The sequence below is a fragment of the Alosa sapidissima genome, chromosome 24, assembly GCF_018492685.1.
Source record: "Alosa sapidissima isolate fAloSap1 chromosome 24, fAloSap1.pri, whole genome shotgun sequence".
In the NCBI taxonomy this organism is placed as follows: domain Eukaryota; kingdom Metazoa; phylum Chordata; class Actinopteri; order Clupeiformes; family Clupeidae; genus Alosa; species Alosa sapidissima.
The window spans coordinates 14,307,247-14,323,866 of NC_055980.1; the positions used below are offsets into that span (position 1 = coordinate 14,307,247).

The 16,620-nt window shown below is 41.7% G+C and overlaps 2 protein-coding genes across 2 annotated transcripts; one reads left to right on the forward strand and one right to left on the reverse strand.

Annotated features, from left to right (window-relative positions):
- Positions 1-316: 316 nt before the first annotated feature.
- dnajb12b (DnaJ heat shock protein family (Hsp40) member B12b) lies at positions 317-10,724 on the forward strand. Its single transcript, XM_042082417.1, has 9 exons — positions 317-534; positions 1,080-1,257; positions 1,360-1,505; positions 2,521-2,694; positions 3,222-3,295; positions 4,234-4,343; positions 7,842-8,014; positions 9,480-9,622; positions 9,770-10,724. The coding sequence occupies exons 1-8, from the start codon at positions 402-404 to the stop codon at positions 9,599-9,601; spliced, it is 1,110 nt and encodes a 369-aa protein (XP_041938351.1). The 5' UTR covers positions 317-401; the 3' UTR covers positions 9,602-9,622; positions 9,770-10,724.
- An 859-nt stretch (positions 10,725-11,583) lies between these two features.
- On the reverse strand, positions 11,584-13,652 carry ddit4 (DNA-damage-inducible transcript 4). Its single transcript, XM_042082446.1, has 3 exons — positions 13,491-13,652; positions 12,944-13,175; positions 11,584-12,785 (listed from the first exon to the last, which is right to left on the reverse strand). Exons 2-3 carry the CDS (start codon positions 13,137-13,139, stop codon positions 12,298-12,300), a joined length of 684 nt encoding a protein of 227 aa, XP_041938380.1. The 5' UTR covers positions 13,140-13,175; positions 13,491-13,652; the 3' UTR covers positions 11,584-12,297.
- Positions 13,653-16,620: the final 2,968 nt, after the last annotated feature.

A 16,620-nucleotide genomic window follows, 5' to 3' on the forward strand; every position in this document is an offset into this window, starting at 1 on the left:
CTAATCCTTTAAATCAAGGTGCTGTACTAGGCTACTCGTATCCACTGAGTCTTTAGAGCTTTAGGAGACGGGCCATGACACACTGACACTGAATTGCATAATTTATGGCTCTCATAAAACACCTCGCTCGCAAGTGGATATCAGAAAAATGTTTGCTTTTGTGTGCTTTTGGTTCCATTGAAGATTATAGGCTAGTTAAATGGAACAAAACAAAGTCCTAGACCAGCACGACATAATAGTTATGGGCATACGCTAGTAGAGCTTCTAGGCATGTAATGGGACGCAAGCATAAGGCACAAACCCGAGAAGATTGGCTGGCTCACTGGCTCTATAGCGCTATGTGATGTCATCCACACGCGCCAGTTATCGGTCATTCTTGTATTTACTATACAAGCTCCGCAATGGAAGTAAATCGTGATGAAGCGGAGCGATGCATTGAAATAGCAACCACTGCTCTTAGAAATAATCATTTAGAAAAGGCGCGGAGATTTCTGGAGAAAGCTCAAAGACTGTTCCCATCAGATCATGCAAAAGGTACAGCTGCATTTCATCTTCATGGCTAGCATTTGCTCGCTTTAATCCCATGGAAAATCAGGGCCCATCGGTCGCTTATTCAGTGAGCCGTTTGTGACCTCGTTGCCGTTTTATATTCGTTGGTAGTATCGTTGTGAAACTTGGCAGTATAGCAAATTAACCGGGTCAGGTGCACAATTAAGAATAACTACTGGGATATTTTGGGGTAGGGAGCCCGTGTGACGTTAGGTTACATTTTGCCTTCACCGCCTGTTAGGCTAACGTTAATATATGTCCCATCAAAGTAAAAGTTAGCCAGTCATTTTAAAACAATTCCTGGCATATTTCATGTAACGTTAGGGAAACCTATTAGGACGTTAAGGAAACATGTCCTCCCATAGAATAGAATGTTGCCATTTGTTGCAGAAGAGTCCAGCAAATGATACAACAAAGCTACATAGCGACACCAACGTTAGGCTACCTATCAACATCACACTGTTTAGCCCTGATGTTAAGCTATGCATGGACAGCAGCTGACCGTGACAACTGACACTGCTCTGTTTTAGCTTTGCTAGAGGAAATTGAGACGACGGGCAATGGCTCCAGTGAAGGAAGTTCAGCAGGAACGGGAAACGGCACAGAGACACGACGGAGAGCGAACGTCGAAAATGACAGTGTGAAGTTCGGAAAGGCCTCAGACTCCTCGAAATCCTACACGTCAGAACAATTAGATGCTGTGAAAAGGTGTTTACAGCTTACGAAATGTTTTGCATTGTATTCTCTAAGCAATGCTTAATGCATGTAGTGATCCCTTTCAGCCAACATTTGATGTTTCTCTCTTTGCAGAGTAAAACAATGTAAAGATTATTATGAAATCCTCGGGGTAAAGAAAGATGCCAATGAAGAGGATCTTAAGAAAGCTTACAGAAAACTTGCTTTAAAGTTCCACCCTGATAAAAACCATGCTCCAGGTGCAACGGAAGCATTTAAAGGTAGGCTTATTGCTGAATGAAACATTTTTTGTTTTCCTATTAGTCTCGTGGTAGTTTCCCAGACATGTTTGCATGCTGCAACAGCAGTATAGAATACAATGTCTGGACAATGACACTGAACTGACACCTGGATTTAGATCGTAGTGTAGGGCCTCCTTTTGCAGCCAATGCAGCATTAATTAGTCTTGATAGATACAAATAGCCTCATTATTAGTTATTTGCAATGGGCTTCATTTTTTTAACTAATAATGTGGTGATTACTGTAGGTCATTAGTGTCTGCCAAATACAATAAAGATAAACACAAACAAGTCCCACTCCTCCTAAAACACCCTGAAGTGGCTTAATGATATTCAGATCTGTTGGCTGTCCAGTGCAGGTGGACATGTTTCACACTGACCCAAACAGCCCAAGACTTGCACTGCTGGCACCATGGAAACTGACATTTGGCATTGACATGATGGCAACCTGAATATTGATTGTATGGAGCTCCGAATAAACAGTTTTGGTGGAAACACTTAGAGTCAAGATGCACATTTACTTCTGAAGTTTGGAAGCCAGGAAGACAGCTTTTATGTTTTTAAATACAGTCTGGTTAGTACTGACCCGAAAATTTCACCCGAAAGCCAGATATCCCTAACTTTTTGTGAGTAGTTTAAGGACAGCTATGCTAAAGTTCTGCTGATACAACATTTACACCACTCTTATAGATGGATTGTAAAGTGAAGTTTGGCCACCAGGCTGCGCATATATAGGCATGAAACCTCAAACACTGTTTCAGTGTCCGTGTTAAGTTTTAGTTTCACCGCCCAACCCCTATATTCAGTGGAAAGTTGATCAAATAATTGACCAGTTACAAGATTTTTCTAATTTCATATTTGTTTTGATTCTACTGACCCTGGGTTCTACTTAAACCCTTTGATGCAGGGTTAATGCGCTTGGAAATGTTAGTCATTATCTAACCTATTCTCAGTTTTACTGGTGATTGTTATGTAATGTTTTCCCTCCCCGGCTCAGCTATTGGTAACGCGTATGCGGTGCTGAGTAACAATGAGAAGAGGCGACAGTATGACCGTCTGGGCGAGGAGAGGGCAAATCCATCCAGACATGGCCCGTCAGCGGGAGACTTTGAGGCCGACATCTCGCCAGAGGACCTCTTCAACATGTTTTTTGGAGGTGGCTTCCCATCAAGTGAGTGCATTTTTGGAATGAAGAAGAGAAGATGCTGTTAGGTTCATTTGCAAATTCAGTTTGTAGATTTGAATTGTGGCATAGGTTTGCAGAAAATATTTACATCTAAAGGCATATGTAATAGCTCAAATGTGTGCATATGTTCTATTATCAGTATTTCCATGTGTACACTTTTATTTTATTTTACCAAATCCATGTATCTTGACAGCACTTACAAATCCTATCAGACACTAATTTCTTTAATGATGTACCAGTATTTGACTTAAACTGGTAGTGTGTCTGTGTAGTTCAAGTGTGGTGCCTATGTACAAGCAGATGAAAACACAGTTTGCTTTACTGCCTCTTGGAGAGACCAAGCCATGCACGTGTCCTGGTATGGCTTTAAGTAAATTAGAACTCTCACTTATGCTCAAATTTGATTATTATTCTGTTCTTATTTTATGCATTGATTTCAAATGGGCCACCAAAACTTTAGTCCACTAGCTCAAACCTTCAGGCTTACTGAATCAAACTTCTCTCCTCCACAGGTAATGTCCATGTGTACAGTAATGGCCGAATGCGTTACCAGCAGAGAGCAGAGAGACGAGAGCCTCGGAGAGAGGTAAGTTGTGTTTATAGATGTTGATGTATTTCCTGACGTCAACATCTATAAACATCTATTTCATTTCCCACAGTAAAATACATTTTCTCCCTTGACTTAGTTAGTTGGTTAAATCTAGCACAGGTAGTACGTGGTATGTACTAGACTATATACTATTAATAAAACTGTATCATGAATATCTGCCCAGGTTGTGCTCCATGGTAAATTGTGGTATATCTGCAGCAGTCTACATGAATACATGGTTGAAGCTGTAATAAGCAATGTATTTGATAACAAAAATCCTCCAAGAAGCAGACATGTCTCTGGGACTTCAGAACAGTCAAATTGGCCAGTTGCATTTTATTTAGTAACCAATCAAACTATCCCTGCATGCAGGGACACCAGCCTATTGCTTATTTTTGTGCTTTTGTGTTTTTTTGTTACAACTTAATTTCAATTCAGTTTCAGTTGTTTTGAATAGAGCAGACCTTCCTCTGCAATATGGTACTTCTCCAAAATGCCCAATAGAGGGCACTGTTGATCTAATTACAATCGTATGACATGTAGCGCTCAGGTCAGCGTTACTCAGTGAAATGAACAACTAAGTGCATAAAATAGTACCTGCATATGTCAGCCATACCATAGATATTCTAGTCCTGTACAGGTACTCTCTCTCTCTACATGTTTAGATGCGTTATTTTTATGATCCACACATATGTGGGATTTTTACCCACATTTTTAAGTGGTATTATCTACATTGCCATTGGTTATGTGACTGTGTGAGGCTCATTTTGACTTTGCCTGTAACACTTGATCTCCACACCTCCTCCTGGTCGACAGATAACCCCCTGCTGTCCAGGCGTGGGAGGTGTGTGTGGCTTGAGAGGGACACTCATGCTAATCGTGTTCCTCCCCTTAACTGTCTCCCCCCTCCTCTCTGCCCTCTTGCCTTATCACAGGGTGGACTGGCCTTCTTTGTCCAGATCATGCCTGTGCTCATCCTAGTGATTGTATCTGCCCTCAGCCAGCTGATGGTGGCCAACCCCCCGTACAGTCTCAGCTACAGACCGTGAGTAAAGAGTGTGGCCCCCGAATGTACAGTCAGAGGGGCAAAAGGGACTGCGGTGGCCAAGGAGATAGACAAGCCGTTCTGTGACCGGAGGGTTGCTGGTTGGAGCCTGACCCCTCCTGACACTGAAGCCCAAACTGCACCCCATGTGCAGGCTGGTGCTTTGCATGCAACCTCCGCCATCCGTGAATGAGTGTGTGTGAACGGGCAAATGTGAGGTATGAAATTGTAGAGCGCTTTGAGTACTCGGAGGAGTAGAATATATAGCGATATATAAATTCACTCCGCTTGCTATTTAACACTAAAAAAATGTTTAGGAACAAATGGCATTTGAGAGAATTGGCTGTAAGTACAATATGAATAGACATCATTGCAAGATATGCAGTTGTGGGATATTTTGGTGAGATACTTTTATGTGACACTGAAATTTCAACATGGTTCAATTCTGCACAATCTGGCAGAAATACTGCCACAATTTGCACACTACAGCATCACCCAGACCTCTGTTAGTCTGCCATCGCTCGAGTCCAGCAGAAATGTCCTCAAGCACTTTTTTGTCACTCATATTAGATCTAGCTGATCATTTTTGTTCATGATTGTGTATTTAGCTTATTTATCAACATACAAAACACATTTACAAATGCAGAACAACATTAATAATGCATGATTAATGTGTTTGTACACACAGTAGGTGGTTTATTTTATTCCACTCTACACAAGTTGGCCATCATCCATAGGTCTAATTCATCAGTGGTACAGGATGAACAAACTGGCATGCCGTTCAGCAGCAGGCCTGTTGTGCTGTAAAGTATTAAAGCAATCCCTGGATCTGATCCCTGGCTAATCCCCCACCAAATTGTGTGATTAGCAATAAGATCATGTGAGAGTGGGAACATATTGCACAACATGGTAATCCATGACTGAGCGGTGCCAAAATAACCCCCCTTTCTGTCGATTTTGACGGAAGTTTGAGAAAAGCCATGCTTTCGAGAAATGCCGATAAACAGTATTTCAGGGGGGAGAAAGAAGGCTGGTGCTCCTGACCTCTATGGGGTCCAGAGGGATTATCATTAACTTGGGGAGGAGGGGGGGCGGTGATTGATCCTTTAGGTCCTGGGGTGAAAACGGTGTTGGGGACAGGGTCTTCAAGATAGTAGCCTGTCCAGTACCTGCCAGTGGAGTAGTGCTATCTGCAGAACAACTAAATCAATGTCTAATCATATGTGCTCAGAGAGACCAGTTCTTTCTTGTTCCCTCAAAGTCTGCCGTTCTGAGCAATTTTCTCTTCCTATGCTGTCACTCTAGTTGGATGGTCTACTCTCGATTTGCAACCCGGTCAATCGATTTTAAGATATTTTCACATGCATGATGGTAGATGGCTACAGTCATATTTCAAAGACACAAGAGTTTAGAAATGTACAGTCAAAGTGCAAAGTGTTTAGGAACAAATTGCCTTTGAGAGAATTGTCTGTAAGTACAATATGAATACACATAATAACAAGATATGCAGTTGTGGGATATTTTGATGAGATGCTTTTACATGACACTGAAATTGTCATCAACATGGTTAAATTCTGCACAATCTGGCAAAAATACTGCCACAATTTGCACGCTATAGCAATAACCTTAAGGACATCATGTCATCACCCAGACCTCTGTTAGTCTGCCATCACTGCCACCCTGTAGCTGAGTCCAGCAGAAATGTCCTCAAATACTTTTTTGTCACTTATATTAGATGGTGATCATTTTTGTTCATGATTATGTATTTAGCTAACACATTTATCTATAACAACATAAAAACACATTTACAAATGCAGAACAAAATGAATAATGCATGAGTGATGTGTTTGTACTCAGTAGGTGGTTTATTTTTATTCCACTCTGCACATAATTGCAAGATATACAGTTGTGGGGTATTTTGGTGCAATGCTTTTAGATGTTACTGGCATATCAGCATTATTTAATTCTGCATAATCTGGCAGAAATACTGCCACCATTTGCACACTACAGCAATAAGCTTAAGGAAATCATGTCATCACCTCATCATCTGACTTAAGAAATGCTTATCCTACGTATCAAGAAGACATTTTGAAATGCAGAAGTGACCGCAGTCTATGTCGCACATTGCTCTGAGCTGCCCTTTGTTCCCCAGTCGGCCCGAAGGGTCAGGTGTTGAGAAAGCCTCCACCAGCCTTTTTGTCACGTACTGCACATCTGAGTAGCCGTCCAGTGGCCCCTAGATGTCTGTTCCAGCTCCAGACACACACACACACACACACACACACACACACTCCTTTGCCACGGGTGCTTTTATCTGAGCAGTGAGTGCAGACGCGGTGGTGTTCCTCACGGAGAGAGGTCAAACCCACTGGAGCCTCTTGCTCAGCCATCTGCCCTCACAAGATGGGAACATCCTGAGGTTAGCAGAGAGCTTGTGTGCAGACACGTCTAGTTGGATTCTGTTGTGAAATCATCAGCAAGCGAGTCAGGCTGTAATCACATGTAATTCCCCATTATGTCTCAATTTTGCATACAGTCATACTACAAGGATACAAGGATACAAGGAAGTTTATTGTCACATGCATATAGTTACTGGAAGTAAGAAATGCAGTGAAATTATGTCTGGTGTCAGCCTATTTGTGCATTAATGGGGGGGGGGGGGGGTGGTGTAAAAAGTGCAGTAGAAGAGGGGTTTAGTAGATTAAGTGGCAAGGGCTGCATAAAAAAGGTGGGGGAGGATTGGGATTGGGTGGGGGGCACCAACAAGGAGCACCCAAGAGCAACAGGGGCAAGGAAAAACTCCCTTACCAAGGAAGAAACCTTGGGCAGATCCACGCTGTGTATTGGGGGGGGGGGCAGTGTGCTGTAAGTATGTTGGGGGAGAAATCAAAAATAATAAATAAAAAGTTCTATGGAGATGTGCAAAAGTTGGAGAAAGTCAGATATGTGTGTGTGTGTGTGTGTGTGTTTTGACGTGTGATGAAATAAGAAAATAAATAAAAGGTCTGTAGCATAGGGAGAGGGATGTACTAGTTCATTTGTCTGTAACTTGTTGGTGATTGTTATGCTGTACACCAATACGGATAATGCTGATTGTAACTCCAGTTTGCAACATATTGCATTTTGTTGTAATACATTTTCCATATAGGCACTCCAGTAAATTTCCTTTGAATTAATTAGATTAGGATACCAATAATTAATCGATTATTCAACTAGTTGTCAACCACTATGTTAATTACCAACTATTTTGGTAATCGATTAGTATCATTTTTTAAAGTAAAATACCACAGATATTCTGATTACAGGACCTTATCTAGGCCTTGGGAAACATCAATTAATCAAGAAGAAAATAATCGACAGATTAATCGACTGAGGAATAAGAATTGGCTGTAGCCCTAAATGAGATTCATGCCTTGTGATTTGAACCACTGAGGCTTGAGGGTCATTATAGCAAAAGGCTAACACAAGAAACGTTGTGTGGTTCTCCACTGTCCCCAGGTCAGCAGGACACACCAACAAAAGGTTCACGGAGCACCTAAGGGTGCCCTACTACGTGAACGACAAGTTCTCAAAAGAGTACAGCGGAGGCAACCTGAAGAGTGTGGAGCGGAGCGTGGAGGACGACTACATCTCTAATCTCAGAAACAACTGCTGGAAAGAGAAACAACAGAGTGAGTTTGGCCTCCCACAGGCACATGGACGGTGGTAGCATAGTGGCTAAGGAGTCGGACTAGCATGCAGTAGCCTGAAAAGTTGTGGGTTCAATTCCCGGCTTCCACCGTTGTGCCCTTGAGCAAGGCACTCCGGGGACATTGATCCTTGTAATATAATTGACATATATACGTTGTTTTGGATAGAAGCTTCTGCTAAATTAATAAATGTAATATAATTGTCATGTTATATAAACAGCCATGCTGAAGTGATCCTCTGTATTCTGTGGAGTCATGGATTTTGAAAGTATGTGAAAGGTGCTGAGTAATTTCTGAGTATGTGACAGTATGTGGGTACTTAAAGTTAAAGTTGACTGGTATTTAGTAGATGCTTTTACCCAAAACGACACAGACTGGCAGCAGTGAGTATCTATTTCAGGCTGACCGATTGTTTGGCAGTCACATTACCACTCCACCATACCCACAGGAACTATACTAAACAGGAACACACTGTTCTTTTATAACTGTCCATATCTGTGAGTTTTTGAATAGTTAGTTCTTGCAAGGTGATGCACTTTCACCTGAATTTGAATAAGCCTTCATTTTCGCATATCAATTTCAGTACCATACTGAAATATTGAAAGTAGGGTCTTACCCAAATATTCAGTTACCTTCATATATTCTCTTATCAATGACATTTCAATTACTTGTCTTTTGTCTTTGTTCTGTTTCATGCTACTACCAAACATGACCCATGATTGGCCATAGTAGACATATCATTAGGTTTTGTTCTGGTTTGCATTCAAACATGTTAATCTGTTCAGACTAACTGGTTGTGTGATGAAGATGTGCCTTTTCTTTTGGCTCGGCAACAACTGTGCCAAGCTCAGCCTCAATTTAGTTTTCAAACCAACTTTATTTAGCCACACCAGATTGTAAGCTTTAGTCCACTGATTATAGTGACCGCCTTTTTAGTAACTCTTCTCTCCCAAGGTCACGCAGCTGCTTCTTAGCAAACATTTTAAAACAGTTTCAAAACTGGCCATTTCTGAGGAAACCTTAAAGAGACAGGTGGATGGCCTGGGTGTAGTGTGTGGGCCACACTCGAATGAAAAAGGACAAAAGGCTAGGAAAATCTGTAATGAAGACATCAGAATGGTAGGGAAAACAGAGTGGCGACACTCCCATTAGAGACCATGGAAAAAGGTGGCAGCGCTTTCCAGTTTCCGGATTATGGGAGTTTTGGAACTGAAGACACACATCCCACCCTCCTGTAATAAAGCCATTCAGCACAGGTTTTTTTTTACATTTGATCAAAGATGTCGCAACACTCTTTTTCTGTGGCTCTGGTAGACATGATTTGATCAAACGTGTCTGGTTGTTTTGTCATTAGTTCTGAAGAATATGTTTCACCTCTTGCAATATGACGCATTTAGTAGTGACCGCAATGTCTCATTGAATCTTTTACACTTATTTTGTCTTTCAGAGGAAGGTCTGCTGTATCGCGCTCGGTACTTCGGTGACAGTGAGCTGTACCAAAGGGCTCAAAGGATGGGTACCCCCAGCTGCACAAGGCTATCTGAGGTCCAGGCATCCTTACATGGATAAAGCTTTCAGTAACAAAAACAGGTGATTTCACCGTAGCAGTCCACTCTGAGAGTTTTAAATGTAGATGTGAGCGACCGTGTGTATATTCGGAAGAATGAGTGTGTCCAAATTTGTTCATGTTCTAAACGTTACGTTTTTATTTTCTGTGGCCTTTCTCTCTCCCTCCAGGTATTCTCCAAAATCAACATTTAAAAAAAAAGAAGAGGCTTATTCACGGAAAATGAAACTGAGCAAACAACTCTCCACTGTTTGACAACCTCACCACACAACCAACCAAGATCTCCACAAAACCGAACCAGGCTGCGCTCTCCTTTATGTCCGTGATGAGGCATGTGGACTCGGACAGAGCCGTTCTGTCTGGACTCCTTGTAGTTTAGCTAAGGCTCCATGCTTTCACATGGGCCGTACTGACCAGGGCGGGGCCCCAACCACAGGGGCCCCTTGACAGTGCACTGATGTCTGCTGCTTTGGGAGGACATCTTGAGAATGTAATGTTAAGATTTGGGGGTAGTTCGGGCCAATCAGAATGTGACATGGAGGCAACTGTATCATAGCAATGACATAACCAATGAATTTGGGGTAGGCATTTTTTTTTTGCATATGTACTATATTTATTTATTCATGTATTTATTTAAGTTATAAAATCCCTGAGATTGAATTTAAGGAGAACATGCAGTCACTTAATTTGTTTGTATCTGATTTGGACACATTTTTATCTATGCAGGGTGTCTTTTTATTCCTAAAGAACCAGGAACATCTAAGGTGAACCGATAGCTTCTGCACAAAAAAATAAACATATGAATGACCCAGAGGATATTTATATATGTATTTTCAGAGGTCTTTTATTTATTGGTTTTTTTTTTTTTTTCACACTGTTTGTGTTGGGACTTCAATCAAGCACCTAGCGTTAGCCACCAAAATTGTCACTTATATTCACTGAAACAGTGGTTGCTGTGGCTTAATGAAATGGTTGAATGAATCATCACAGGTCTTGTCACAAAACGTGTGCCATCTCAATGCACTGTTCTTTTTTTTCTTTCTCTCTCACTCCCTCTCTCTCCACCCCTTACGACATTAGTATAATAAATAAGATACGTGCCACACAGCTTGTGCTGGTGTCCAAGGCTGTGGTTTTGCCGAGTTATTCAGAAAGTCAAGGCATTGCCGTCATCACTGGAGATTGCAAAATCCTGTACACACCGGGTGTCTCTGAGCCATGAGGAGTTGCACGTTTGCACGTTCGCCACTCCAGCTACTGGTTCACAGCCTAAGTAAGTATATACTTTTTTGATCCCGTGAGGGCATTTAACCCAATGAATTAGTGAAACACAAACACACATTGAACACACAGTGAGGTAAAGCACACACTTATCCCGGCGCAGTGAGTTGCCTGCTACAACGGCGGCGCTCGGGGAGCAGTGAGGGGTTAGGTGCCTTGCTCAAGGGCACTTCAGCCACGGCCCACTGGTCGGGGCTTGAACCGGCAACCCTCTGGTTACAAGTCCAGAGTGCTAACCAGTGGGCCACGGCTGCCTCCGACTCCTTCAGCTCTTTCTAACTAAGCACCTAGTTGCACTGCACTGCCCCTTGGATACCATGTCAGTGTGTAAACTGGGAGCTTGACAGGCTCTTTAGTTGGACATCTGTGTCAGATGAAGCACTTGTGTTAGAGCTGCTATTGCTCATGAAAGTGATGACTGCAGGCCAACCACTTAGCAAGGGACACTCACTGATCAGTTTTCAACCTTTGTGAGGGTTGATAATGAATAGGTCCTCTGGAGATGAAGAAACATGAATATCCCAGCCAAAGTAAACAGAACCTTGTCATTTATCTCATAATTTGAGAATGAAAAGTTCAGTTTGAGTAGACATGTGCATAAGGTGCATTTGACAAAGCCACTGAAGAGTTGAGGGAGAAAAACTTAACAGCTTTGCAAGAAAAGTTTGATTTTCTGTATGAAATTCAACAACTTCACACAATGTCATAAAAATAATTTATTGTCTGTAGTTTCTTTGATGAAAGTACAAAAACAGTGCAATGACGATATTTGAATATCAAATAAATTACGCATGTGAATATGCAAGTCAGCCAGAAACTCATGAGTCAAGAAAGAACCGCTGGACATGTGAAAATTGAACAAATACATACACCATGCAACAGGCATATGCATATACAAATAAAAAAAGTAATTTAAAAAACAAAAAGGATAACTTTGTAGTAAACTTAAAAAAATGCTACATGACCGTACAACTTGCTGCCTAGGTCTGGTTTCCACAGAAACTGAGGTAAACGTTTTCAAGAGTAACAAACATTACACAGAAAGGAGCACCAAGACTTCTCATCCCCATACAATGGATTGGAAACAGTGCAATAAACTGGATTTAACCAACCCAGTCATATCTCTTCTGTCTAGATAAGTGTTAAACATTTGGAAATATCTGTACCTTATACTGTGGTTTTTCTTATAGCCATACCACTATAGGAGTATAAATGCATACAGTGAAGAAAACATGATATTTTTTCTTAAATGATAAAATCTTGAGATGACATACAAGGACATCCACAAGATGTCAAGACATTCTTTCATCACAAAGAAATGACTCAAGCCGTCTAATTTGGCAGCGCTCAAAGTCAATATATTATAAACAATTTTTAAATTCTAGTTTTAAAAAAGCGCCAGTAGGCTAGGGCCTGTTTAGCACTCTTCTATCAACTCCTCTGGACTGTAGAATTTTCTCTTGATGACCCGGAAACCAGTGCTCAGTCTCAGTGCGTTCCTGACAATGGGTGCAACTGGGGACTTGTTGCTAAATAGTCCTTGGATCTTAGGCCACAGACCTCCAGAGTCCAATCTTAACACCAGTGTCAGCTGGAACGTTGGGACAACGTAGGGGTCCACGGGTATCTGGCCCATATTCAAGCAAGAGTCTCCCTGCTCCACACACAGTTCCACGAGCGCCCCCCGCAGGCCACATGGCTCAGTTGCAGCCAGGTGAATGAGCTCCTGGCCGATATGTTCAAGAAGTTTCTCGGGTATGAGCAGTTTGCTGCAGCGAAGAGTCCCGTCTTTGGCTTCAATCAAACGTCGAGCTATTAAGGCCACAGCTTCTTTTCTAAGGGTCTCCTCCAGGGGATCGTGGAACCAGTCGTAGTCGGAAGGCAATTCTGGTATGCAAAAGGATCCTATAATTTAAAAAGTGGACATTATAGATATTGTTTGATTTGTGATCACAATATATTCTAAACATAGCTAGTAGTGCAACTATAAAGTAACTTTAGGATACCACGGTTAGGCTTGTAACTTCGAAGACAAATGCAAAAAAGTTGAAATATTAATTTACCCGAGTCTGATAAATCTCTACTGTTGCTGTCCGAGTCGGAGTCCGAGATGTGGCCAGTGCTGGTCGTTCCACTGAACTCCGTGAGTTTTTGTACGAGTTTCCCCCAAGACAAACGCTTCGATGCACCATCGGCTGTTGGGGATGGGGGAAAGCTCCCATCGTCCGAAGAAAAGCTTCCACAAAATTTCTCAGGCATGATTATTGCAGATGATATTACGTTATCCGTGACAATCTGTGGATACAACGAACAGACGGTTAGCTCAGGTTCTCGAGCAGGCAGTTGCAAACAAATGAATGAAAAACACCTCTCCACTGTGCACTGCTCGGGCTTCCCTTTTAATAACTATACAATATTCTCGTTTTTTAAAAGGCTAACTGTTAATCAGACAATGACAAGGTGTCAACGTTTAAACACACTTCAGTCCAACAGTCCTGTTGTTTGCTATTAGTCGAAACGTTACAGGATGAAGTCATCGCTCTTTGTTCGAGCTCAACCCAAAGTAGCCGAACATTAAAGATTAAGACGAGCATGACACAATTCACTTACCGAATCTACGACGATTTACGATCGTGTTCTTTGTCCAGGGTTTATATTGACTTCACTGGTACATCCAAGAAATGAACTGCTAAAGAAACAAAGGGGTAGATGCGCTCATTACGCTGTGTCCGTACGGTCTCAGAGCCAAGCACTACTGCAAAGCTCAGCTGCGATAACAAAGCTTGTTAAATAGCTTCACAGCAGTCACGGTTAGACACGCCCCATCCATCCTTCTCAGCCAATCATAATTTACTACACGTTCGCAACGTTCCACTTTGCCTGGTAACTAGTACTCGGCTTGGATCAATGAGGCAGCAGAGTTGCCCATTGTCTCTTGGACAGGAAAAACACCAAGAACACCTATTGTCTCACGTAGACAAGTTAGGGCAAAACCCTGTGCCGAAGAAGTCATTGAATGGCATTGCATCATTTAATATGGATATATGCCATTGTTTATACAAATTGTGCCAAGGAAATTGAACGATTGTTGCATGAAATATTCATTCATGACAAAATACTTTCCCCAATAGCCCACCTCAATTTAGAGTAGCTGCAGTTTGCATCTTTGTAGGCTGTTGTATATGAAGCATACCACCACAAAGGAAGCATCTGAACTCCACTATGGATTACATGAAAAATCTGGTTAATAAAACAGGCCTAACTGAGTGTACATCAGCACTCTTGCCTTTTTCATCAAATTGTTTTTCACTTTTTTTCTCTGGAGGATTCCGAGCAGAGGAAAGGGAATGGGCTGTGTTGTGTTTTTACAATGGATTAGCTACATCTGTCATTAATACTATGGTGTAATGATAGTAATAATAATATGGAATGATGTAATACTGCATAATGCAGAAATATATAATAGCTATGTATCAGCATAGTTGTTATGCCTTCCCTCGTTGTTTTCAGTAAGTTACTTGTGATAGCACAGAAAAAATGTCAACAGAATATGGTATTTTAGCAATTGCCATGTTTCAAAGAAATTTTTAATATTTCTTTTATGAAATAGCCTACTCTAAAGAGCAGATTTTCGTTGTTATCCACATACATCTTCCCTATGCAATTGTGTAAAAGTTTATTTGTTGACTCTGAAAGTCTGCACTATGAAGTTCATTTGTTGACTCTGAGAGCCTGAATTATGTAGCCATTTTTCTGGAGCTCAGAATGTTAAACTTTGGTTAGCATGCTCCTCAAGTCAGCTAGTGCTGACAAAAAAGGGAGGAAACTCAAAAGTGCTGGCGGGCAGCCAAATATCACAGATGTATACTGTAGGAACACGTGAGGGCAGAACAGACTGTTCTATTGGGGAGGGGTAAAAGGAACTGGGCAAAAAACAAATGCACGTGTATGCCGGCCCACTTCATAAGAGTTCTGTACAGACTTACATGAAATGGGGGGGGGGGGGGGGGTCAGTTGTCAGCTAGTTATCAACAGTGAACAAGGACTGATTTACAGTTGTTAAGGAAGTATCTCTAAATTCATATTTTTATACAACAAATTGCATCATAGTGACATTAAATATGCTTTGTTGAAATTCATACTCCGAAACAAAAAGCCAAAAGTGAACTATTACTTTGAGGGCTTTAGGACCCTGAAGTGTATCCTAGACAGTTGGTAACGCCCATCTGTGGAATACAAAGCAGACAATTACTTGAAACCTAGAACAGCACATTCTGTACACCCACCGACGAGCCTCCCCTGCGATTGTTTCCCTCTTTCGATGAAAACACTGTATGACTGTTTGTCACCCCTCGGCAGTATATTTCCACAATTTGCCTGCAGCGCCTGCCACAAACTTGTAAACAGGTGTCAGAATTTGCAGTTTTGCAAGAATGCAAAAGAAAGGGGTAGGCTAATCCAGTGTCCATGAATTCTTGACCTACTGGTTTTACATGATGTCATGTGGGGGACACAGAGAGGATGTTGAAATTTTGGGGGAAAACAAATTCCAGTTATGACACACACAATTATACACACAGGCACACCACAACACTTTGAATTAAAAAGGGAAATGTTATAGGTTATTCAATTTGTCAGTCATCGGAACATTAAGTGCATCACAATAATCATGTCATGAATATATTCACACACATAAACAGAGACAGGCGTGGTTTTATTGTTGTTTATTTATTGTTTTACTGTTGTTACTTCTTTGTCTCCCTCCTCACAGCCTCTGCTGCCTTTAAAGCAGCTGTCAGAAGATATACACTAAGGGGGATGGGGGAGGCAGGCAGGCATGTGGTATGGAGGACGGTATTAAAATTAATGGGCGAGTGACAGTACAGGCGTGTGGAAAAACAATACCCCACTGCTGTGCAGGGATGCGGGCATAAGGTGCTCCATGCCCTTCGCCTCCCAAGACCCCCGAGTGGTGACAGGAGGACACACAATAGAGAGAAGACAAAAAGAGGTTGATGCTGTATTGTTTTCAAAGACCTATTTTTTTTATGGGGGGTGAATCTCTTCACTGAATCCATTGGATCTGAAATACTTTCAAATGTGACTTTTTTTTTTACTTTGAAAACTATATTTTCCAAGAAAACTGGGGGAGTTGAGTGGAAAAACATTGTGAGCGAGAGAGTACAAGTTAAATACAGCTTGCTCTTGCTCATCCAAAGCCGATGAGTTGTAGCTGTAGATGCTCTTATTTCAGAACATTCTGTTTACACAAAAGCAGATTAAACAGGCAAATTATTCTGTGGTATTTTACAGTAGGGTAAGTGATACTAAACGATTTCTAACACCTAACACTTTTTGAATATCTCCTCACGATCTGCTAGCCCTGCATTCTCCGAGAACACTTGAGGGGTATTCCAAGTATGTGGTTTAGTGACAAACCTGGGTAAGTTAACTCAGAGTAAGTGCTAAACCTCCTACAACAAGAGCCCTATGGCATTGTTTTGTTAGGAGAAATAGGCCATATAGCTCTTCTTTTAGGAGGTTAACACCTTACTCTGAGTTAACTTACCCAGGTTTGTCACTAAACCACGTAATTGGAATACCCCCCTGGTCTTCTTACACAGCCCTGGCTCTGTGAACAGGAAACAAAGTGGGGGTAGCCTGTCCCCCAGGCAAAAATAAAACACTGTGTAGAGTTTCTCTGGGAGCACCGAGCTGTGAGTTACCTCTCTGGTGTGTT

Coding starts and splice junctions, on each gene's coding strand:
- ddit4 (XM_042082446.1), bottom strand. CDS start 13,139: ATGCCTGAGAAATTTTGTGGAAGCTTTTCTTCGGACGATGGGAGCTTT. Junction 12,786..12,943: donor TAGAGATTTATCAGACTCGG/GTAAATTAATAT, acceptor TTTAAATTATAG/GATCCTTTTGCATACCAGAA.
- dnajb12b (XM_042082417.1), top strand. CDS start 402: ATGGAAGTAAATCGTGATGAAGCGGAGCGATGCATTGAAATAGCAACC. Junction 535..1,079: donor CCCATCAGATCATGCAAAAG/GTACAGCTGCAT, acceptor GCTCTGTTTTAG/CTTTGCTAGAGGAAATTGAG. Junction 3,296..4,233: donor GACGAGAGCCTCGGAGAGAG/GTAAGTTGTGTT, acceptor GCCTTATCACAG/GGTGGACTGGCCTTCTTTGT.